This window comes from Hypanus sabinus, chromosome 22 (genome assembly GCF_030144855.1).
Source record: "Hypanus sabinus isolate sHypSab1 chromosome 22, sHypSab1.hap1, whole genome shotgun sequence".
NCBI classification, from domain to species: domain Eukaryota; kingdom Metazoa; phylum Chordata; class Chondrichthyes; order Myliobatiformes; family Dasyatidae; genus Hypanus; species Hypanus sabinus.
In genome coordinates this window covers 24,904,361-24,930,276 of record NC_082727.1, presented here as the reverse complement: position 1 = coordinate 24,930,276, position 25,916 = coordinate 24,904,361, and the positions used below count along the sequence as shown (strand labels likewise).

Sequence of the window (25,916 nt, the reverse complement as noted above, 5' to 3'; positions counted from 1 at the left end):
AGTGTTGGGTGCATTAGGGGCATTTGACAAATGCTTATATGGGCAGATGGAGGGTTATGTAAGAGGAAAGGGCTAGATTGATCTTAGAGTAAGTTAAAAGTTTGGCTCAACATCATAGACCAAAGGGCACACACTGTACCCTCGTGTCCTTTGTTCTATATTATATCCGCCATGGCTCAAATGACTGACCAATTTTGCCCCAGTGCTTTCCAACTTCAGGGATGGAAGAGACCTCAAGGGAACGCCCTCGTGAATCATCGGTAAGAAATCAGGCACGTAATTAATCCTCGTCCTTCACACTGGGCTGTCCCACTATTGAGCACATTAAAATGGCCACTGTTTAGAAATGTACAGTACGTGGCATAGCATCAGAGCTTTGACCTTATCTATTGGTTGCTCAACCATTTAACTGCCTCATTGAACACCGGATGTATGGTTTTAGTTCATGCATTCAGCACAGTACTGGACAACAGAGGATTAGTCTTGTTGGCATATTTCAATTACAGGAGCATTTATCATTTCTCACATTTTCATAAATGCTTTTTGCACATTCTATCACCCACAGACATGTGTACTTCAGACTAGGCATTAATCTTCTATCCAAGAACAAATGAAGGAACAGTGAATTTTAAAATTTAAATTTAAACATTATTATTTATAATGTATTTATTTGTGGGGCTGATAACATCAGCATTTATTGTCAATCTCTGAACTAACAAAACTAATCTCTTTAGTGAATTTTCGGTCAAGAAGGCAGATTTCTTTCCCTGAAGAAAATTAGTAAACCAGATGGATTTTTATACTAATCTAATAATTTTTGGTTACTGTAACGGTCACTAGCAATTTTACAATCATAATTCCACAATTTTGTTTACTTAATTAACTTGAATTTAAATTCCCTAACTACCATAGCAGGACTTGAACTCATGGTTCTGCATCAGTGATCCTGCATTCCACATGCCAGTTTAACACATTGTAACAAACCTCCCATGCCATAATATGTTTATTTTGCACAGGTCGGCCATCTTCCTGGTGGGAGTACACTTTTTATCATTGCTGTCCACAATATTAAACATTACAGGATCCAAGAGGAGTAGGGTTCGAAGGTAGTGTACTTTGAGATCAATAAGCCAAAGGCTTTTAGAATATTCACCAGCTCCACATGTCATTGAGCATTGAGCATGATAAATACATCTGATAAATATTCATTTCAGACTCCGGCAGTACTTACATAATAAGCACACTGCTGGAAGAACTGAGCAGGTAAAGGAGCATCAGCGGAGGCAAAGAGATGGTTATTGTTTCATGTTGGGATCCTGCAGGACTCAGTTTTCTTTTTTGCAAAGTCTGACTGGATTCAGAAGAGATTCAGAATTCTGAGAAGTGGAATATTGTGTTCAGTTCTGGTTTTCTCATTATAGGTAAGATGTGGAAACTTTAGAAAGGATCCGGAGGGGATTTACCAGCATGCTGCATGGATGAGAGAGCATGTCTTATGAAGACAGGTTGAACAAACTAGGGCTTTTCTCTTTGAGAGGAAGGAGGATGAGAGGCAACTTGACAGAGGTGTACAGGATAAGAGGCATGGATTGAGTGGACAGCTAGGGACTTTTTCCCAGGGTGGAGATAGCTAATACAAGGGGGCATAACTTTAAGATGATGGAAGAAAGTAGAGTGGAGGTAGGTTTTGACACAGTGCAGAGGCCAGGGGCAGTGCTAGAGGTGGATATATTAAAGACATTTAGGAAACTCTTGGATGATAGAAAAATGGAGGATTTGGATTGATCTGAGAATCAATTCAAATGCTGGCACACATCATGGGCTGAAGGGCCTCTGGAATTTTATGTTCTATATGATTTTGTTTAAATCGACGAATTCAAATTTATTCAAACAAAATTATGGAAATGTGGTTTCAACATGGCTAGTGACAGTAATAGTAACTCTGAAATTACTGGATTAATACAAAACCCATCTGGTTGACTGGTGTTTGTTCATTTATTAATTGAGATACAGCATGAGATAAAACCCCAGCAGCCGTTTGAGCTACACCTCACAGAATACCATCGACCCAGCCTAATCACAGGACAATTTACTATGACAAATTAACCTACCAACCAGTGCATCTTTGGACTGTGGGAAGAAACCAGAGCACCCGGAGGAAATTCACACAGTCTCAGGGAGAACGTGCAAACTCCTTACAGGCCGCAGCGAGTCATCACTAACCACTACACTACTGTGCCGAGCTTGCTCTTGACGTAAGGGAGTTTACCATCCTGACCTCGCCCTGCTCAGAGTCACTGAACAGACTGACCCATAACGGCTTTGTCAGTCCAGGGCAACTAAAGTTGGACAATATTGCTGACATTATCAGCAACATTAACACCCCTCAAATAAACAAATTATAAATTATGAATTTTGTACATAGATGTATGCATCTTATACAATGCTCCTAAAGTAAAAATCTATATTTCAGTTTTTATGCACAGAAGCCTAATGACTTATTGGAACATTGATGCTTCACACAGAAAAGATCAGACCACTTGAAACTAATCCTTCAGTGTTGGTGCTAGAGGGTGACATTTCATGGTTCAAGTACACTTACTTACACAATACAGCCTGATGCTTCTTTGTTTTTGCAATATTACAATAAAATTACCCCTTCTTCCCTACATTTGATAAAATCAAATTTCCTGGAAACAGTGAACAAATTTGAGGGAACGGGCTAAAAAGCCTGTTAGTGTTGGAAATTATATTCTATTATGTCCCATTCTAATCTGATTAAGCTATTGTTTAATCTGATATTCAATAAAGTGTGCTTCAACGCACTGTACATGAAATCAGCTTTGTATTCAAGCTTGAGAGAACAATCACTATGATGCCACAACTTAAGACTAAATCAATAGGTTTACCTTCAAAATAAGCCATTATTATATGTTTCTGGCATTTTACAATTTGAAAACAAATATTTGTAGGCAGTAGATTACAGACATCATCACAACAGATGTCTTTGCAAAGGTTCCAGTGTCTATTCCATTCATCTGTAGCAGAGTAATCAGCCCTTCCACATACTGAACGCATTATCTAAGTTGATAGTTAAAGATTAGTTTTACTTGTCACATGTACATTGAAACACACAGGAAAATGTGCTGTTTGCATCAACAACCAACACAGTCCGAGGCTGTACTGAGGGCAGCCCACAAGCGCTGCCGTGCTCTCGACAACAACATAGGATGCCCGCTGCTCACTAGCCCGTACGTTTTTGAAATGTGGGAGGAAGCCAGAGCACACGCAGAAAACACATGCATTCACGGAGAGAACACGCAGACTCCTCACGGGCAGTGGTGAGAATTGAACCCGGGTCACTGGCATTGAAATTGCTAAGCTACCATGCTGCCAGTTGAGTTGTAAGAGAAAAGAGCTGCTGCATTTGAAATGCAACATTTGACCACCATCCCACTGCCCTCTCAGGTGCATAACAAAGATCCTTCAAGCAATGCCACTGATGTACCATTTGAAGGACCCTTTTGTAATTAACGAGATAACGTATTTACTGGTTTAAATTAGTACCTGCTCAGCTTTAGGAGCAGCACCGGAATGCAGTTGGTAAAGCTGCTGCCCCACTACTCCAGAGGTGCAGTTTAAACCTCCGCCATGGATGCTGAGTGTGTGGCATTTGCACCTTCTGCCTGTGACCATGTGGGTTTCCTCGAGCTCTCGTGTTACCTCCCAGAAGTGTATGGGCATTAGGTGTATAGGCATTAGATTCGTTAGGTGCAGTAAATTATCCCTTGTATGTAAACACTAAAGGAAGTTGGTGGGAAATTGGGGAGATTGAAATAGAATTAGTGTAAATGACAGTCTGAGAGTTGGCACTCAATCGATCAAAGGGCCTGCTTCCATAATGATAACCACTTTGGATTATTCTGAGGGTGTGAATGATGCGATATAATGTAGGCTTCTTTAGAGCCATAGTGCAGTTCAAAAGCTAAAGCAAAGATCACAAATTCATTTATCCTCGCCACTGTTGCCTTGGAGGGCGACTTCAACACTTCCTTCTGACAACCCTGTGTTTCTACAAACCAAACATTTATAATGTTTCTGTGACAGATCTCCTGTGGGGAGCATCTCACAAATCCCCAGTGGGCAGCCTATACCAGATTAGGAAAGGAAACAATTCTGCATAATGGTTGCCCCCTCAACTGTTCTTTATCCATCAGAACAGCGAACCATAAACCAGCTTGGTGTCCACATAGAAGGCTTTCATTGAAAAGGTAACAAGCCGATGTATTCTGAGGAATGTTTCCCTAAACAGTACTCCCCAATCACACCACATACAGCCCAATAGGACACCAGACTCAACATTTTGCTCATCTAAATGCTAATTCGAATGAAGAACCACCTTACAGACTTACAGGGCAGTTCTGACACCTAGTGGCAGAAACTGGAACAGAAATCATGTCCCTCCTCAAAACTTGATAAATATTGGTTTTAAATTAATTCATGTGAAGTGGAACTGAACATCTGACAAATAAATTCACCACAGATAAAACTACCTTTAGATGTTCCAGGCCAGATAGTTTTCATTTCATGAGACACAGAAAGCTTCACCATATTGAACTGCTCCAAACGAAATGCAAGGAGAAAATACAAACAGAAGTAACAACAAAACCTAGAAAATGCTGGGCATGTTCTTTGTAAAGGAAAACAATAAGAATTGTAGATCCTGAGACATTAAATCTTCCTCTTTTCACAGAGGCTAATGAATGTTTACAACACTTCCAGTTTTTCATTTCAGTTCAAAGTTAATCTATTCTTGAAGTACATGTTCTGTATGTCACTATATACAACCCGAGATTCATGTTCTTGCAGGCATACTCAATAAATCCAAAGTAGAAGAATAACTATAATAGAATTAATGAAAGTCCACACCAAACTGAGCATTCAACCAGTGTGCAAAAAGCAATAAATAAATACAAAAAGAAATAAATAATACTGATCAATAACTCATCAATAAATATCGAGATCATGAGATGAAGAGTCTTGTGTGAGTACATAGATTGTGGGAATATTTCAATAATGGGAAAAACTCAGTGAAATTATCCCCTTTGGTTCAAGAGCCTGATGGTTGAGGAGCAATAACTGTTCCTAAACGTGGCAGTGTGATTCCTGAGGTTCCCGTACCTTCTCCTTGACGGCAGCAGCAAAAAGAGATCATGATCAGGGTGGTGGGGTCCCTAGTGATAGAAATGTACTTGTGCTCAGTGGTGGGGAGGGCTTTACCCATGATGATCCAGGTGTATTCACTACTTTTTGTATGCTTTTCCTTCAAGGGCATTGTTGGTTCCATCCCATGCTGTGATGTAGCCAGTCAATATACTCTCCACCACACATCTTTAGAAGTTTGGTAGAGTTTTAGAAGTTTTTGTTGAATCTTCGCAAACTCCTAAGGAAGTAGAGGCGCTGTCATGGTTCCTTTGCAATTGCACTAGCTGGGCCCAGGACAGGTCCTCCAAAATGATAACACCGAGGAATTTAAAGCTGCTGATCCTTCAATGAGGACTGGCTCATGGACCTCTCCTGAAGTCAAGAATCAAATCCTTGGTCTTGTTGACATTAAGAGGTTATTGTTGTGGCACCAATCAGCCAGATTTTCAGTCTCCCTCCTATATGCTGATTCATCATCACCTTTGATTCAGCCCACCACAGTGGTGTCATCAGCAAACTTTATTATGGCATTGCACTGTACTTAGCCTCTCAGTCATGAGTGTAAAGCGAATAGAGCAAGAGGCTAAGTATACAGCCCTGTGGTGTACCTGTGCTGATAGAGGTCATGGAGGGGATGTTGTTGTCAATCTGAACTAACTGGGGTCTGCAAGTGAGTAAACCGAGGATCCAATTGTACAAGGAGGTATCAAGGTCAAGGTCTTGAAGTTTATTGATGAGTTTTGAGTAGATGATGGTATTGATTGGCGAACTGTAGTCAATAAAGACCAACCTCATGTATGCACCTTTGCTGTCCAGATGTTCCAGGGTTGAGTGAAGTTGCAATGAGATGTCATCTGCTGTGGACCTGGTGCTCCTGCAGGCAAATTGGAGCGGATCCAAGTCGCTTCTCAGGTAGGGGTTGATATGTTTCATCAACAACCTCTCAAAACAGTTCATCCCTCCGGATGTAAGTGCTACTGAGCAATAGTCATTGAGGCAGGGTAGCACATTCTTCTTAGGCACCGGTATGGGTGAAGCCTGCTTGAAGTAGGTGAGTACCTCAGACTGCCAAAATAAGAAGTTACAGACCTCAGTGAAAAACTCCAGCCAGTTGATCAGCACAGGTCTTTAGCACTTGGCCCGGTACCCCATCTGGACTGGATGCATTTTGTGGGTTCACTCTCCTGAAGGCTGCTCGCATGTCGGCCTCGTAGACTGAAGTCACAGGATCATCAGGGGCTGTGGGAGTTCGTGATGATTTCTCCATCTCCTTTCGGTGGTCAAAGCGAGTGTAGAAAGCATTGAGTTCATCTGGAAGCGAAGCCCTGTTGTCACCTACGTCGCTTGATTTAACTTTATAAGAGGTGAAATCATTCAAGCCCTGACCGAACTGTTGAGCATCGTTCACTGGTTCAAGTTTTGTCCAGAATTGCTGCTTAGCCTGTGAGGTGGCTTTCCGGAGGTTGTAGCTGAGCCTCTTGTGACTTCCTTTGTCACCGGACTTGAATGCCTCTGACCTGGCCCTCAGCAGATTGTGGTTCATTCAGGGCTCCTGGATGGGGAAGACTCTAAATGATTTTGCCAGGACACGCTTATCTCCAACTGTTTTAATAAAGTCCATGACAACCATGGTGTATTCATTCAGATCCACAGGTGAATCCTTGAACACGGCCCTGTACACTGACTCGAAGCAATCCCACAGCTGCTGGGACCTCTGGAGTTGCAGTTTATATGCTGACAGTAACTGAGCAGGACTTCTTCAAGCAAGCCTTGTTGAAGTGCCCGACTAGGATTTGAAATGTGTCAGGATAGCCTGTTTCTTGTCTGGAGACAGCATCATGCAGTATCTCAAGTGCTTGATTATAGTCGCCCGGTGGTGGTATGTAAACTGCAGTCACGATTATGGATGAGAACTCACCAGGTCAGGGGTCGGCAACCTTTTTGCCTCTGTGGGCCAGATCGCGGACGCTGGGCCAGATAAATGCCATTAAAAACTTGAAATATGAGAATTATCTATTTAAATACATCTAGTTATGTTTTGCCTCAAATTAATGAATAACGCATGCTAGAAAATCATTTGTGCTTAAGGTTGCCTACCCGTCCTAGGTAAATAGAATGGATGGCGTTGACTGTTAGGTGTTCAAGGTCGGGGAACACGAGTTCAACAAAACTGCCATGTAGGAGCACCACCAAGAATTTATCATGAAACATACACCTTTTTCCAAATCAACAGTTCAGTCCATCCTGTAAATCAAGAAGCCATCGGATATGATTGCTGGATCTGATGTGCTGAGAGTAAGCCTTGTCGCAATTACACATAGAACGTAACAACCTCTCATTTATTTCCCATACAGCAATCTTTCCCTTAGATCTTCAATTTTGTTTTCCAGCGACTGCACGTTTGCTAACAAGATGCCAAGTAGAAAGGGATTAGGAGATTCCTCCCCTGTGTTTCAGCCGTTGGAGTCCACCGACCCCACTCCCCACCGTTACAGAGATGTCAGACTGAAGGAAATAGCAGCTTATCTGTAACTCCAACCACTTTATTCTATTTCTTCCCAAAGGCCATTTTGATTTCATTCAGTGACTCTATTTTGAAGGTCAATAAGATCAATCCGAAAATCTGAAATTGTGTTTAACCCAAGCAATTCAGCTGATCAAAGTGGGAAGCTGAGTCCCCTGTCATCAGTGATATAACTTCTGGTGACTGTTAACTTTTCCCTTTTCACATTGTTCACATTTTTTATATTAGTTTATCCTTACAAAGCAACCATCAGCATGACCAGCTTTAATTGCCCATCTTTAGCTGCCTTTGGGAAATTGTTGGTGGGTTCTTGTCCAATTGCTTCAGTTTACATGAAGATATTCACGCTTTGCTAATTAGTGAATTCTTTCAGTTATGGAAGCACTGGGCTCCAGACCAACTCACAGAGAACACTAGACAACATTTTTTTTCAAAACTGTTGCCTCCTCAGAATGTTTTTATGATAAACAATAGACAATAGGTGCAGAAGTAGACCATTCGGCCCTTTGAGCCTGCACCGCCATTTTGAGATCATGGCTGATCAATTACTATCAATACCCGGTTCCTGCTTTGTCCCCATATCCCTTGATTCTCCTATCCATAAGATACCTATCTAGCTCCTTCTTGAAAGCATCCAGAGAATTGGCCTCCACTGCCTTCCGAGGCAGTGCATTCCAGACCCCCACAACTCTCTGGGAGAAGAAGTTTTTCCTTAACTCTGTCCTAAATGACCTACCCCTTATTCTCAAACCATGCCCTCTGGTACTGGACTCTCCCAGCATCTGGAACATACTTCCTGCCTCTATCTTGTCCAATCCCTTAATAATCTTTTATGTTTCAATCAGATCCCCTCTCAAGCTCCTTAATTCCAGTGTGTACAAGCTGAACACAAATATAATTTCAGACTACTTGTACCATGTAGGAATGTGGAGAAACAAGAAATTAATTTTATTGAATATAATGTGTTTAATTGCATAACAGCACTGACACTTCTCAACATTTCAACTAAGCTAAAAGTGTTTTGTTGATGATTTTCATTTGTACTTGGTGTCTGAGGCTTCTTGCTCAAGTGTCCAACAATAATCAGCCAGCACTGATGGTTTCCATTCACCCTGATACTGTTTCTCCTTGGCCACAATGTCCAAGGTGAAACTTCTCATCAAGCACAGCACCAGGATTTGCGGGGAAGAGGTCTAAATGGGAATGCGGAAAATGAATCTTTAGTGATGTGCTGCACTTCATGGCTTTGTGTGCCTGAAGCATGTTGTCAATCAGCTGCACTTTGTAGATGCCACGAAAATTTTCAATGCCTTGAATTCCTTCCATGCAGTTTTCTCCAGTCCCACTGGAAGTTCTTCAAATTGCCTGTCATTGTTCACCTGTTTGATTTGTGGACCAACGGAAACACCTTCCTTAATCTTGGCATCAGTCATTCTCACTTGAACTATGAATTGAAATAACAAATAGAGGCAATTTCAAATAAAATGGTGTGTGATAGGGAAATTCCATGGTAATTTCCATGATAAGCAGCCCAAAATCCTTAAGATACACCTGAAAGCATTCAAGAAGCAAAATGTTTGTTGTCCAGCGCAATCATCCCTCAGATACTTGAGCAAGAACAACTTGCTTGCTGAAGGTTCAGTTCAAGCTACACACATATCAAGACCACTTCTGCTTATTGCAATTTCAGCAATAAGACTGCAGAGCCAATAGTCAGGATGGAACTTCATTAAGCTCAGCTCCATAGTATCCAAATCTAACTAGTGTTTTGTTGGAGTAGCAATAATTTGTAATTTTATAACAATTTTCACAGAAATAGGTCAATTGTACTGAATTTCTCCAACTGCTCTGATTGGATCTCCTGATGTTCAGTTATTTGAATGGGCTCAGGCTCGCACACACTCAAGCATAGAGAACCTGGGACAGAAACTGAGGCCTCATTGATTTCAATGAGAATCAGACTAGGAGGAAAATGCAAAGGCAAGTTTTTTTAAAATTTTGTTTTAGCTTAATTTAGTTTTAAAATCACCTTTAAACACACAAATACACTTAAATAATAATTTAAGTATTTGTTTTAAAAGTTCTTGTTCTAAATATTCACTTAAATTTGTTTTTGGATACCCTCTTACCCCTTCTCTTTTCACCTGCCCATCAACTCCCTCCAGTGCCCTTCCTCTTCCCTTTCTCCCATAGTCAACTCATTTCTCCTATCAGATTCCTTCTTCTGCAACCTTTTATCTCTTCTATTGCCTCCCAGATTCTTACTTCATTCCCCCTCCCCCACCCACTTATTCTGTCATCTTCCCACTTCCTGTCCAGTCCTGATGAAGGGTCTCGGCCTGAAATATTGACTGTGTATTCCCCTCTATAGATGCTGCCCGGCCTGCCATGTTCCTCAAACATTTATGTTTGTTAATAGCTTAAATGTTTGAACGACAGCTATCAAAACCTGCCAAAGATATTTCAGAGCTAGTGTAGCCTGGTCATCATTTTAGGCCATCTATTGGACTGGCAGGTGTAAAGGACCAGTGAGATCAGCCTCCAACATCCAGCCATCTGGATATGCAAGGACAACTGGAGGTAAATCTGGATAGTGTCAGGCCTGCACAGGAGCCACCTCCCAGACTCCACCCAGCTAACAGGGAGTCACCTGCACTCGTTTCCAACTCATCACCTGCAGCCTATTTAAACCCAGTTCTCATCCACAGTCCTTGTTCACCCATCAAACCAGCCAGCCTCAACTAGTTACCTTGTTATTTTGCAGTTTATTGTTAAAGTGATCACTCATCTCCACTGCTGTGTGTTTGGGTCAATCTTCCTTTATGTTTCCTGACAGATAGCATCCCCAGTCCAGCATAGTGCAGTCCATTAAAATACTAATTAACCATGTTGCAACTCTGAAGATAAAAGAATGAGATTGTGGGCTACTCTGTCATAGCTTAGTGCTAAAGTCCAGAAAAAATATTCTCAACAATTGTGCCTTCACACCTTAGTATACAGAACAGGAGGTACTGTAGATAGTTAACAACACCAGCACCATACACTTCCAAGCAACACGCACGAAATCAGCAGGCCAAGCGGTATTGATGTAAAAGAAAAAACAGTCGACATCTCAAGCCGAGAGCCTTCATCAGGACTGAAACAGTTTGTAAAATGAAGTAAAAGTTTCACGTTAGTATGAATGGGCAAAGTCAAAAGTCAGAGTCAAAGTAAATTTATTATCAAAGTACATATGTCATCATATGCTACCTTGAGATTCATTTCCTTACAAACATTGAGAGGAAAATGAAGTACAATAGAATATACATATGAAAAACTAAGGCAGACTAACAATGTGAAAAAGAAGACAAGTTGGGCAAATAAAATAAATAATACTGAGAACGTGAGTTGTAGAGTCATGGAAAGTGAATCTGTAGGTTGAGGAATTAGTTCAGAGTTGTGGTGAGTGGAGTTACCCACTCTGGCTCAAGAGCCTGATGGCTGTAGGGTAATAACTGTTCCTGAAACTGGTGGTGTGGAGCTATAGCTCCAGTACCTCCTGCCCAATGGTAGTAGCAAGATTGTAGATTCCTTAAATAGTTGGTTGCTGTTAGTTTATTGCATAACAGCTTTGAACTTCTCTGATCTTAAATGTCATTTGTTCACATGTTGTGAACTTTCCCATTAAAAAATTACTATCGCTACATTCTCTGGAGTCTAGCACCCAACCGAAGATTTTGGTGACTTGAAAAGCCTGGTGCTAAATTAAAAATAAACACTAGAATTTTGATGAAATGCTGTAGGGGAATATTATTGAAAGAAACTACTGACAACAAACTTTTAAGATGAGGGAATTATTCAGCTATAATCTCTAAAACCTGGCAACATATCACAAAAATTACTTTGGTGAGGTACCTGCATGTGCCATTTTGTTCAATTTCACTTTCTCACCTGATTTTCACATTATTGCTTTTTCTGAGATACTTAATCCACCCTGTCTGGCACCAATAATCATTCCAAGGTCAAAGTCACTTAGATCACATTTCTTCTCCATTCTGAGGTTTGGTCTGAACAACAACAACTAAACCTCTTGACTATGTCTGCATGCTCTTATGCATTAAGTTGCTGCCTCACGATTGGCTGATTAGATATTTCCATTGATGAGATGTGCAGATGCACCAAATAAAGTGGCCACAAAGTGTAGGTTTAGAGTTGGTTCATTTAATCCTTTCATCCTCCTATTATTCATTGAGATCATGGCTAATCTGTGACATAATCCCCTGGCCTACAGGGTCAGAGTATTGCAAAGTTAAGGCATAGGCACAGACCCTTCTGTCCAACTAATCCATGCCAACCAAGATTCCCATCTGAACTCTGGTGAACTGGTGAGGTCTAAGGTAGTCCCATTTGCTTGCATGTGACCCCTATGCCACTAAACCTTGCCAATCAATGTGCCTATCCACATGCCTTTAAAATGTTGTTAATGTACCTAGTTTAACCACTTTCACTGGTAGAACATTCCACGTAGGACCAATCTCTGGGTAGAGAAGTTCTCCTCAGGTTCTATTAAATTTTTCACCCTCACACTAGACCTATGCCCTCTAAACCTTATCTATTTCCCTAATGATTTTACACAGCTTTGTAAGATCACCCCTCATTCTATTATATTCCAATGAAAAAGGTCTTAACTTGCTCAACCTCTTTCCATAACTTGAGTCTTAGCAACGTCCTCATAAATCTCTTCACTCTTCCCAGTTTCAAGGTATCTTTCCTGTAACAAGGTTCCCTGTTACAAGGATAGTGCTGAACTCAAGTACAGAGGAAGGTCTGGAATTAACTCACGTTTAGACTTGAAATAAACAAGACAACACAAACTAAATCTAAATGCAAAAATCACAAACAGAAGCACTAGAAATGGAACTCATACAATTAAGCTCTTATTCCTCAGCATGAGGCCTTTAAGTACAGACTTACCATGACGGAATATGCAAGCAATAATTGGCAGACTTAGCCTTAAAGGGATAGCGACAGCTAACCATACTCCAGCGAAATGGAGTGTCAAACCTTGGTGCCTGCTACTGTTCAGTCAGAACCATGAGAGAAACCAAAATGGAACACAATATTCTAAATGTAGCCTTACCAAAGACTCGTACATCTGACGCGTAACATCTCAGCTTCTATAATCATGCCCTGACTGATGAATTCCAACATGCTAAAAGCTTTCTTTACCACTCTGTCTATCTATAACACCATTTCCTAGGTCTCCCTGTTCTATGTCACTATCCAGGGTCCTACCGTTCACTGTGGAAGTCCTATCCTTAATTGTTTTCCCAAAATGCAACACCGTGTGCTTATCCGTATTAAGCTTGATTTGCCATTTCTCAGCTGATCAAGATCCCTCTGCAGTTCTCAACCCTTTCACCACCTATGCTTGTGCCATCTGCAGACATGCATATTCTTATCCAAATCATTGATATAAATGACGAACAGCAATGGGCCTAGTATCGGCCCCTGGGGAACATACTAGCCAAGGGCCTCCAGTCTTAGAAAAAGAAACCATCCACCATCACCCTCTGCTTCCTAAGCATATACCCAACTTTTTTCCTCATTGATTATTGATACTTTCAATTGCTGACCTCAAAGTGCAGGAGCAAACTGAACGATCACTTGGAGTTGGTGCTCAACATAACGGGCGATTTATTAAAAACAGGGGCACAGTAGGAGAGCAGCTCAAGCGGTCCTACCTGAGCATGAATTTGGTACGGCTTCTGTTTATTTTATTTTATTCAGAGATACAGCACGGAACAGGCCATTCCAGCCCATCAAGCCAGACCATTCAACAATCCACTGACTTGGAGGGCGACTTCCAGCGATGGCGCCCCCTGCTTTTTCTGTCCGTGTACAGTCTTCCAGCTGATAGACATCGTGGGTTTGTAAGATGCTGTCGAAGAACCTTTGGTGGGTTGCTGCACTGTGCTCTGCAGATGGTACACTCTGTGTCAGTGGTGGAGTGAGTGAATGGTTATAGGCAGAGTGCCCATCAAACAGATGGCTATATCCTGTATGGTGCTGAACTCCCCGAGTGTAGTTGGAGCTTCCCTCATCTGGCTTCACCAACACCATTCTTCTACAAAACAAACATTTTCTCATTTCACCTAACACACATCTCCAACTTTTGGACTTTAATCCTTCCGTCTATCGTTATAGTGCAGTTGGCAAATGCAGAGCCCTGTACCATAACAAGAATCTTCAACAGGACTTAGAACCATAGAACATTACAGCACAGAAAAAGGCCTTTTGGCCCTTCTTGGCTGTGCCGAACCATTTTTCTGCCTAATCCCACTGACCTGCACCTGGTCCATATCCCTCCATACACCTCTCATCCATGTACCTGTCCAAGTTTTTCTTAAATGTTAAAAGTGAGCCCGCATTTACCACTTCATCTGGCAGCTCATTCCACACTCACACCACTCTCTGTGTGAAGAAGCCCCCCATCCTAATGTTCCTTTTAAACTTTCTCCCTTCACCCTTAACCCATGTCCTCTAGTTTTTTTCTCCCCTAGCCTCAGGGGAAAAAGCCTGCTTATACCCATCATAATTTTATATACCTCTATCAAATCTCCCCTCATTCTTCTACGCTCCAGGGAATAAAGATCTAACCTATTCAACCTTTCTCTGTAACTCAGTTTCTCAAGTCCAGGCAATATCCTTGTAAACCTTCTCTGCACTCTTTCAACCTTATTAGTATCCTTCCTGTAATTTGGTGACAAAAACTGCACACAATACTCCAAATTCGGCCTCACCAATGCCTTATACAACCTCACCATAACATTCCAACTCTTATACTCAATACTTTGATTTATAAAGGCCAATGTACCAAAAGCTCTCTTTACTACCCTATCTACCGATCTACCACTTGTAGGAAATTTTGTATCTATATTCCTAGATCCCTCTGTTCTACTGCACTCCTCAGTGCCCTACCATTTACATTGTATGTTCTACTTTGGTTTGTCCTTTTGATTTCCAAAAGATCTTGGCCTGAAACATCAACTGTACTCTTTTCCACAGATGTTGCCTGGCCTGCTGAGTTCCTCTAACATTTTGTGAGTGTTGCTTGTGTAATGCGCTGTAAGGATTCACTGCTAATGTAATGGCTTCTCTGTAATGTTCACTGCTGAGGTAACGGTTTCTCTGTAGCAGCAATGTTTGGGTTATCACTGGAGATAACAGGACCGTGGTATGCATGTTAGCCAATCAGGAGATTATTGCTCTTTCTACTGAATCTGGAAGGAGATTGTTCACAGTCTTTTGCAGGGGAGAGATGAGGAGAGAAGACAGGAATGGATAGATTTGGTAGACTGCCAGATGGGGTGGACCTGGAGCGAGGGTCCGAAGGGCAGCGACAATCGGAGGAGGTCAATGGTAGACGATAGACTTATCAGTGAGCTCCAACTTTGCGCAACAGACTGTTTAATAAGATTGGGCCCTTTTTTCCCATTCCTTTACTAACCACATAGTCAAAGTAAGAACTATAAAGCTTAATCGTTTAATCACATATTGTGTACTGTTTGTTATTTCGGGCTGCTGAGTTGTAACAGGGGACATCATGCAGCATCCACCCAAATGAGATTTCTCAAGTTTGGCCAGGCCAGAGGTTATCACCCCCTATATTAAGCCACTAGACGAAGTGAGAGTTACACTTGCACCTACCTTATCTATGCTGCTCATAGATTTATATATCTCTATCAGATCTTTCCTCTTTCTCCTACACCCCAGGGAATAAAGTCCTAACATTTTCAACCTTTCCCTATAACTCAGGCCCTTAAGTCCTGGATCTGCATCTGCAAGACTTTTGAATGTCATTGATTCACTGACGCTCTGCTGGGGAAACACTTTGCTAGCCTACGTCTCTTATGTAACCCAAGATCAGCAGCAACGTGTTTGATACATCCCAAGTAACTGTTTGATACATCCCAAGTAACTCCCCAGCAAGTGTCAGGACGCTGGAGCAGGAATCCAATCACAGACCCAGTACTGTGCACACAGTGATATTAATTGAGTAATAAATCCCGAGGTGCAAACAAAGTTGGTGTCAAAGTTCAGGCAGAGACCAAAACATCCAGAGAAATCCAAAAACCAGTACTGAGAAACAGGCAGAGTCAATATTCAGATAGACAGAGTACAAATACAAAGGCTCAGGAAAATTCACTAGTACAATCTGGCAACAAACAGGTGAAAACACAGGACTGAAATACACCGAACAATAAACAGAGAGGCAGATGATAGGTGGAGCACAATGAGACACAGGAGGCAGCAATACAGGCAATAATGAGAAACAGGTGACAGACGGAGTACTCAGTGATACAGGTGCCGGAGTAGAGCAGGAGTGGGGACAGGAGCACACGGCAATACAAAACCACAGACTGACGGCTAGGGGGAAACACACATACAAAAGAGTTCAACTGGAGGTACTGACAGCAAGCTACTGACTTTTACTCTAATGCTACATTAAGTGTTATAGCCAGAAAAGAAATACAACAGTCTAACCATCCAGCATTGAGTCAGATACTAAATTAAAACACAGAGAGGCACTTCAGCATAGTGGGCCTGGCATCATACCAAAGATCAAAGCCACAAGGTCAATTGGAAGTCCAAATCGAAGCCCAAAAGTCAATCAGAGGTCCGGTTTGAATTTCAAAGGTTGATCAGAAATCCAGATTGAACCCTAAAGGTCAATCAGAGGTCCAGATCAACATCTCAATGACAGTAGCAAATGGGAGATTAGATGTATAATGAATATCACTGCTGACTATCCAGATTCTTCTGTGTAAAAACACACTAAGGCCACACCATGACCTAGCTCCATGTTAGTAATTGTTTTTAAACTCCAGTGGTGTACAAAACAAGCAAAGAGGATGCTGTCCTTGCAAGAGACACAGTGGGAGGGGTATAGTCTAGGTAGCTAAGGAAGTAGTAAATATTAATGAATAGTTTGTATCCTGAGATGGAGGCAGAGAGTTCAAGAAAGGTGAGAGACAGATCAGAAATGGACAAAGAAAATTTTAGAGCAGGGTGGAAGTTATTTACAAATAAAACAATGCTATCTGACTGGATTTCACATGACAAAATATTTCGACTTTCAACAGTCCACACATGAATATTCCAGTTAGAAACAATGGCCTGCAAAGCAAATTGAATAGTAATATTGACTATAATACAAATATTATGCATATGAAACCTATCCATTAATCATTTTTACTTGCATTTATTTGAGTTATTAAACAGAGTAACAATTCATTATCCATTCCAACACAGTGGATTCCAAGTATGAAATACAGCTAATCTTTATGGAAATTTGTAATGGATTATTAACGTATCACCATAACCTTGACGGTGCAGCTTCACCAGTATTAATGCTGAAATTATGGACAAATTGAGGGAAATTAGACATGCAAAAGGAGCATGTAAGACAGGAGTAAGCCATTGTCACTTTGAGTCTACTCTGCCATTCAATAAGAATAAGGCTAACACAATTTCAGCTTCTACAAGTTTTCATTTCTTTTGGTATCCACATATCAATCAATCTCAGACTTACCAAATTTCAACAGACCAGTGACTAAACCAGCTGGTTGACTTTACCCTACCAACCCTGTTTTCTGCTTTTAACTGGCTGACTATAGCTGATGGAAAATTGCAAAAAAAATTGTTAGACCATTAGCAGAGGAAATTTCTCCTTATCTTATTTCTATTGTATATGTTTCAATAAAATTATCTTCCATTTTTCTAGATATTAGCTAATACACTGTACTCTAAGTCTATCCAACATTTCTTCAAAGGTCAATCTTCTCATTGCAAGAAACACTTGAGAATCTTTGCCACAATCACTAAACTAAGTAAAGCTTTCTGTTATAACTGTTCAGCATGCAGGACGTAGTCACACTAAAGCCCTTAACAGAAATCCTGTTTGCACATATTCCTTTGTCATTAAATTATGATTACAATATTTTGTCAGTTTCTTAGTCCCCTTAATGCCACTACTGCTAACCTTAATTTCCTTAAGTTCTTCATTTCTAAATGATATGCTGTGTCTTTTATGTTAACTTTCTAGGTACTCAGATAGTTGTCAGTGTAATGCCCTGGGTAAGATTTCTACTGCTATGCTGTGAAGTATTTTAGCTTAGCAACTAAAATACAGTAAAAGCAGTGTGTGCTGTTAGTAAGAGTGTTTTGGCTTCAACTGAAGATAAGGAGCCATGTTGTCCAACTTAGGAATGTGTTGTCAGCCAGTCAGGGTTGTCTTGGAGTGTTAGCTTTCATAAGTCGAGGGATAGAGTTTAAGAGTTGCGGGGTAATGATGCAGCTCTATAAAACTCTGGTTAGGCCATACTTGGAATACTGTGTCCAGTTCTGGTCGCCTCACTATAGGAAGGATGTGGAAGCACTGGAAAGGGTACAGAGGAGATTTACCAGGATGCTGCCTGGTTCAGAGAGTATGCATTATGATCAGAGATTAAAGGAGCTAGGGCATTACTCTCTGGAGAGGAGGAGGATGAGAGGAGACATGATAGAGGTATACAAGATATTAAGAGGAATAGATAGTGTGGACAGCCAGCACCTCTTCCCAGGGCACCACCGCTCAATACAAGGGGACATGGCTTTAAGGTAAGGGGCGAGAAGTTCAGGGAAGATATTAGAGGAAGGTATTTTACTCAGAGAGTGGTTGGTGTGTGGAATGCACTGCCTGAGTCAGTGGTGGAGGCAGGTACACTAGTGAAATTTAAGAGACTACTAGACAGGTATATGGAGGAATTTAAGGTGGTGTTATATGGGAGGCAGGGTTTAAGGGTCGGCACAACATTGTGGGCCGAAGGGTACTGTCTGTATTGTTCTATGTTCTATGATATGTGTTGTAACTCTCCGCCCAGTAGAACATCAAAGAGTTATGGGTGGGAGCAGATTTCTGAAAGACCGTAGTCTGGTTTGGGGGGAGAGGCAGATGCAAAGCAGGAAACAGGAAGATGCTGCAGAATGCCGTTGGAAGGAGAGTCCCCGTTGTGAGAAGCGCTTTGTGCAGATGAATGACTCCTTGGAGGAAGAGCCAATATTCCTGCAAGAGCCAGTTCGTTCGAGATGGTCTTTGAGGGAAATTTGGACTGTGGTGGGTGCCTTCATGCAGACTGTGGATCCAGTGTGTGAATAAAGCAATGACCAGAAATGAGCTCCAATGTTTATGTGCACAGTTTAACTGTAATAAACCCTAGTAATTTTCTTTTCTTTTTTTCTGTTTAAGTTGAAAATATTTCCTTTGTAATTTTATGTTGATGAACCATCTATTAATTTTCTGACAAACAATAACTTTGCATGGAGCATAATTACACAGCATTCACTAGAACCAATTTTCCTCCCTGGAACATCCCAACTTTTCTGTTTGGTTGAACCCCATATTGTACCGACCCTAGCTATATATTACCTATGAAAGGAGGCCTTCTCACTGCTGAGTCACGTTGCTGTTAGCAGAATTAGTTAGTGAGCCAAGTTTATATGAGCCCGATGAGAGGGTTCCACCAGCTAAGATAATCCCAACTTTTTTTTAAAATGAAAATTCATAATTTGACATTCCTCCACATAAAAGAACTCACTCACCTTTCCATTTACTTAACCTATCCACATAACCCTCATTTTACTTTCTTAACCTATCTTTGTACCAAATGGTTTGGATGTATTACATATGGTCACTATTCCTTGTACACTCTAAAACTCTTATCTTACAACTCTCCTCTGTTTTCTACCCTTTAACCAGTCCTCAGTACTTGTTCAGATTTTATTCCTAACCTCTTCAGTCTTAATTTTGTGTGGAAGTATCATTTTTGATACATAATTGGCACTGACAGGTCCAATTACAGCTACATTAGCTAGTTTCCATTAATCACTAAGGTTGTTACAGCCACAAAATCTCTTAATAGATTTGTTACATGATTTTCCTTTCATAAGTGCTTTATTAAACCAACTCAATCACATAATAATTTTTGTGCCTAATCTTATGACTATCAGGGTTACATTTGCCTCTTGCTAATCCGTAGTGCGCATTCTAAAATTTAGGCAATTTCAAAGTTCAAAACCAATGCATCCACTATTTCTGCCACCAACTCTAAAATCCCGATGCATAAGCTCTCAGGGTAATTATCAGCATCTTAATCCCTTTCATTTCTGCAGTTCCAATACATTACAAATAGTTTTAACTTTTAATTTTCATTAATTTAATATTTAACTTTAGTAATTTTGGTTGAAGGAAAAATCTTTGCTGGATTGCTTCGCACTTCCTTAAATATCCTCATGCTCATCTGAGAGTTTTTACGTCTCATCCAGGAGATACCAGATGAAAAGCAGTTCAGCAGACAGTGAGAAACATGCAACAAAGTTCTCCATATGTTCTAGGACCATGTTACTATTATGTGGAAATTTTGCATGAAGACAAATAAAAAAAGCATCCTTTACAATGTGACAGCAATCCTTGAATAATCCACTACAAGGTGCCAGTAATTTTTAATCAGTCCTCCCCAAGTGCACCCACTGTTAGATCTTCTGACCATAATCTGGCCAACCAACTGAACCTTTCTGGGTGACCATTTGAATTTCCTGGGAAGAAAGTTCACCAACAGGAAGCCCAGTGAATGATGTGTGATTGAGGCCATTCTCTCATGAACATTTTCTTCACCTTTTGAAGATTATCACAACCTTTCCTGAATATCAGTGGCCACTCTCCCACCTTGCACAATCAGCTTGCCATTTCCAACATTTGTGTTATTGGCATGTGGACTTCTGCAAACTTGTATAACAAGTGGCTGAACTTGCCAACCTTTTGCTTCACAACATGCTTTTTCTTCACAAACATCCACGAAGAATGTGCCCCAAAGAATGAACGACAGTTAAATGTGAGAACCCCAAAGTCCCCCCCAGCTCCCCCTCCCTTGCGTAAGCTGTAGCAAGGCAATGATCCCCCCCCCCCACCTCAGCAAAAAGTGCACCTGGCACTGAACAAGTGTGAGCTTGGCAATAGGAAAGACGCAGACCTTGCAGTTACCCCAAAAACTGTCGCATTTCATCCATCATTTGACAAACCGCAGGTTCTCTCTCTCCCCAATAAGGGAGAGAGGGAGGTGTCCTCCCTTTTCACATTTTCTTAAATCAATAAAGCGTAAGAACAGAATTAGGCCATTTGGTCCATCAAGTCTGTTCTGCCATTCCATCGTGGCCGATTTATTATCCCTCTCAACCACTCCTGCCTTCTCCCAGTAACTTTGACATCCTTACTAATCAAGAACCTCTGCCTTAAATAAACCCATTGACTTGGCCTCCACAGCCACCTATGGCAATGAATTCCACAGATTCACTACCGCCTGGCTAAAGAAATTCATCATCTCCACTCTAAAAGGATGTCCTTCTATTCTGAGGCTGTGCACTCCGGTCCTAGACTCCCCTACCATAGGAAACATCCTTTCCACATCCACTCTACCTAGGCCTTTCAGATCTTACGAGATCATTGAATTATAAAATGAGTAAAATAAACATTTCTTACTTGTTGGCGTTTCTGAGCCAGGAGGTCTAACTGGGCTAAATCCTGCCCAAACTTGTTGTAGGCTTTGTTCAGCTCATCTTCATTCGTCACATCTGACAACAGTGCAAATGATTTCTGGACCTGTGAAAAATGTGCCCATCGATTGAGCTGAAGTTAAATCAGGAGAAGTGAAAGCATTTGGGATTTTTAAGGTTTACTTACAGCCATGAGGTGTTGCAAGAGATACACGACATCAAGAATATCCGCCAGGACCAGGAGTCGGGTCACTGCAGCAAGGAGACCCCGAGCAGCACCAACTACTCCTTCCCGCTTTGCAACGACGCATGGGTCATCCGTGAATTCTTTTGCTGTAACCCGCATTGCTTCACCTAGGGAAGTCAGATACAATAGATCATTAACCACATTTATAACAGACAATTCCCCAGCCAATTTATTCATGGTTTAGATTTGTTGTTTCACATGGCAGGTGCTTTTCTCTTCACACCTCTAATCGCTTTTCGTCAAGCCACTCCTCCAGCAAGTGGCGTGTTTTGAAAAGCTGGCTTGGTTCATGATGAAGTGTGGCCCAGGAGGGGTAGGCATGAGTCTGTCTGTTCAGGAGGCAGGGTTGGATCAGTCTTGGTCCAGCATCTCGACCACAACATGGTTCCAACATGGGTGGCCCTGAGCTGGCATCGCCTGATGGAGTCCTTGAAGCACACAACGTCAGCGTGGATGATCCAGGTCACGGGAGGAATCAGTTTTAGATAACCAGGCCAAATAAATCAAGCATCATAAATCCCAGCTTGTTGAAATAAATGCTTTGATTTGGCTTCTATGGTACAAGTTAATAAATGACATTAATCCAGTCCATGAGGGCATGAAAATTAGGAGACACTGTATGGTAACGTAAAACATCTTCAGAAAGTACCATTAAGGACTGGGAAGAAGAGTCAAATGTAATGCAATAGTAATAAAATTATAAACACGTATTTTGTATGCATACACAGTGCAATCAATTTTTGAAGGAATGATTATGTTGCCATAATTGGAAGATTTTTTAAAAATGAGTTTGTGCATGCTTGTTATCTGTCAATTCTGTTTCACTCCATTGACCATCAGTAATGTTGCTTCCCCATCATCTGCCCATGTAATGGATATTGAGCCATTAGTCAGCCACACTGCTCCAGTAAGCTATTTCTTCAGTCTGAGATCGCGAGAGCCAATGTGGGAACTCGTAAACTCCAGTGAAGTGACACAGAGCAAACAGAACATCACAAAGAAACAGGAAGCAGCTGAGAGAAACAGTGGTGGAGGAGAGATAAGGGGGAAAGGGAAGAAAGAGAGGAGAGGTAAGTGAGACATAGTACAAGGTACACGAGGAATGCAAGAGGAGAAGACAGGAGAATAGGAGGGGAGCAATAAGAACAAAGGGGAAGAAGAGTGAGGGAAGAGAATGAACAGAAGGGAAAAGGGAGGAGTGAAACAGAATGAGGAGATGTGACAACAGAGGCGAAGAAAACGAAGAGTAGTAAAGAGGAAAATTAGAAGAGGAAGGGGAGATACAAGAGAGGATAAAGATACAAGATAAATTCATTTTGGGCTAAATTTCACTTTTTGCATGCCCCCGTAATCCTTGATTGCACTATTTTCAAGAAAATGTAAGCATGAGCTGATGCCTTGTTAAGGTAATTGACAGGGCTGGTGATCTATCATTACAGAGGATCTAGTATAGGGCTCAGTAAATTGTCACATAATTAGCAGATTCAAGTATCACAGTATAATGGTAAGTATTGTTTTCCAGTTAAAGTGGAGTCTTTTATTAATCCATGTGAGTGGATCTTCAAACCTATTAAGTTAGCAGTAGAGTTGTGAAGATTTACACCCAACTTGAACAAAGGTGGGGCTTACTTTCACCCCTCTGTGTTCTCTGAAGGAGAACCTTCAATGTACAAATTTGCAGTTATCAATGCATTATTCAAGTAGATTCTTTTTGATTTTTACAGTATTTAAACAAATGGAAACAAAATCAGATTTATCACTTTCAGAAAGGCTAAATTAATGTTAGTCTGCACACAAGGCATGTACATGAACAAATAAGAAACTTAAGGTGCTGCTGCTGTTTACCGAAAGGGATTTAGCTGCCATTCTTCTGTTCTATGTTGGCTGAAGGTAAAAGAGAGGGTGCAGAGTTTCCTCTTGCTTTGAAGGGCTTTTGATCAAATGGATTCTTGAGCAGGTCTGAAATTAAAGTCAACCATCTGCTCAAAGCAAATAATCCAATATTCTTAACTCATAGAAGTCTGGGAGACATGAAGGTGAGATCCAGAACAACTCTATCCTTGTCGTCTCCAAGTGTTCTCCTTGTCACTCACTCCACACTCTTCAAATTTTTTTTAACTATTTATTTGTTTGTTTCATTTAGAGAGACAGTGTGACAGAGAGACCCTTCCATCCCAGCAAGCCTCACCACCCAGGAAACCATCGAGTTAACACTAGCTTAATCACGGGACTGTTTACCTCCTCTGTGATCAATCTACTATCCAGTACGTCCTTGGATGCTGGGAAGTCACTGAAGCACCCCAAGGAAACCCACCAGGACGATGTGCAAAGTCCTTACAGACGGCGCCAGAACTGAGCTCCAAACTCCAATTTCTTGAGCCGTGATAGCGTTGTGCTAACTGCCACGCCACCATGGTGCCCCTATCTGCCATCTTCAAAACAAAACACTTCTGCCCCTCATCTCCCCTTTCAGCATTTTACTGGGGCCATACGCTGTGTAACTCAGTGGTTCCATCAACCAGCTGCCTTCTTACAAAACTTTTCCAACCACTGCAGGAGAGGCAATACCTGACCTTCAGCCTTTCTCTTACCCGCCACCCAGGAACCCATGGTCTGGAGTTTGGGATCTCATTCATTATCGTCAGCAAGTCCTGGAGTTGCTGCTGAAGATTGGGCTCCAAAGGTCAATCTGGATGTAGAGGATCATTTCCCGGAGCCCCAAGTCTGCGAGTCTCTGCTTGTCCACTAGGGAGGTCGAAGGTCCAGAGGTCAAGTCCACTGAAGGATAGAGGTCAAAGATAGTTTGCCCCCAGGTGTGTGTGTGTGTGTGTGTGTGTGTGTGTGTGAGAAAGAGAGAGAGAGAGAGAGAGAGAGAGAGAGTGTGCATATCTGTGTGTGTGCGAGCACACGTGTGTGTGTGCATGCGTGTGTGAGTGTGGGTGTGTGTGCACAGCTGAGTGTATATGTATGTGTGTGCATGTGTGTGAGTGTGTCTGTGTGCGTGTATATGTTTGTGTGAGTGTGTGTGCATGTATGTGTGCGTGTGTGGAACGGGCCTTGTTTTGCTGCTGGTTTTTTGCTAGTGGCATTCCCTTTTGTTGCTTTCTGCATCGTTTGCTGGCATGGTCAACTTGATATGTTGGTGCCAGAATGTGTGGCGACAATAGTGGCCATTCCCAGAACATCCTGCGTACGTAGATTGCTAGCACAAGCAATGCATTTCTCTGTCTGTTTCAATGTTCATCTGATAAATAAATAAATCTGAATCTGAATTTGAATATAGTCCTTGCCATTGCTTTGTGGGATTGAAGAACCCACGCATATCGAGTCATTCCTGATAACATCTGTGGTCTTGCCTCATTGCCTTCTTCTGACAAGTCTCTTCATTGAAAACAATCTTCATTACCAGTTTTAGAGTCGCTAATGGAGATCTGTTCAAACAATCTCAAGGCAATTTGAATTTTCAAGCAGGTCAGGAATAAGCAAAAAGTGAAATGAGATTGAGTGGAAAAACTTCCTGTAAATCCGTCAGCCTACTTTCTCACGTCAAGGAACAGTATCAATAAACTCCATACAAATGCACACAGGCTTCATCTTCATGGTTGAAGGAATGAAGTAATAATACACTTTGTGGCTACTTCATTAGGCACACTTTACACCTGCTTGATAATGCAAATATCTAATCCACCAATCATGTGGCAGCAAGTCAATGCGTAAAAGCATGCAGACATGGGCGAGAGGTTCGGTTGTTGTTCAGACCAAACATCAGAATGAAGAAATATGATCTAAGTGACCTTGGAATGACCTTGGAATGATTGTTAATGCCAGATGGGATGGTTTGAGTATGTCAGAAGATGCTGATCTCCTGGGAGTTTCACAAACAAAAGTCTGTAGAGTTTACAGAGAATGGTGCAAAAAAAAGCCAAAAAATATCCAGTTAGCGCCAGTTCTTTGGGTGAAAATACCTTGTTACTGAGAGAGGTCAGAGGAGAACGGCTAGACTGGTTCAAGCTGACAGGAAGGCAACAGTAACTCAGATAACCACGTGTTAAAACAGTGGCATGCAGAAGAGCATCTCTGAATGCAAAACACTTTGAGACTTGAAGTGGGTGGGTTACAGCAGCAGAAGACCACAAAAATACATTGTGGTCAATTATTAGATACAGGAGTTATCTAACAAAGTGGCCACTGAGTATATGTTGCACTGTTACAGAGGTCACAAACAGTTTGTTCATGAAAAAATACTATTAAACCAGAATCAATGATAGGAACCAAACCAATAGAACTTCTATGAATGCATCTTAGCCTGGTATGGAAATACCAATGCCTTGGAATGGTAAGTGATGGATACATTGCACGTCCCACAGACTC

At 41.4% G+C, this 25,916-nt stretch overlaps 1 protein-coding gene across 1 annotated transcript in view; it reads right to left on the bottom strand.

Moving 5' to 3' along the window:
* Positions 1–25,916, bottom strand: part of LOC132379454 (catenin alpha-3-like) — a 1,635,404-nt gene that overhangs the window by 1,568,198 nt on the left and 41,290 nt on the right. The window contains exons 3-4 of the mRNA XM_059947342.1: positions 21,486–21,652; positions 21,285–21,404 (exon numbers count right to left, since the gene is read on the bottom strand). Of these exons, the coding sequence (XP_059803325.1) occupies positions 21,285–21,404; positions 21,486–21,652 (287 nt within the window). The remainder of the gene's footprint in view (positions 1–21,284; positions 21,405–21,485; positions 21,653–25,916) is intronic.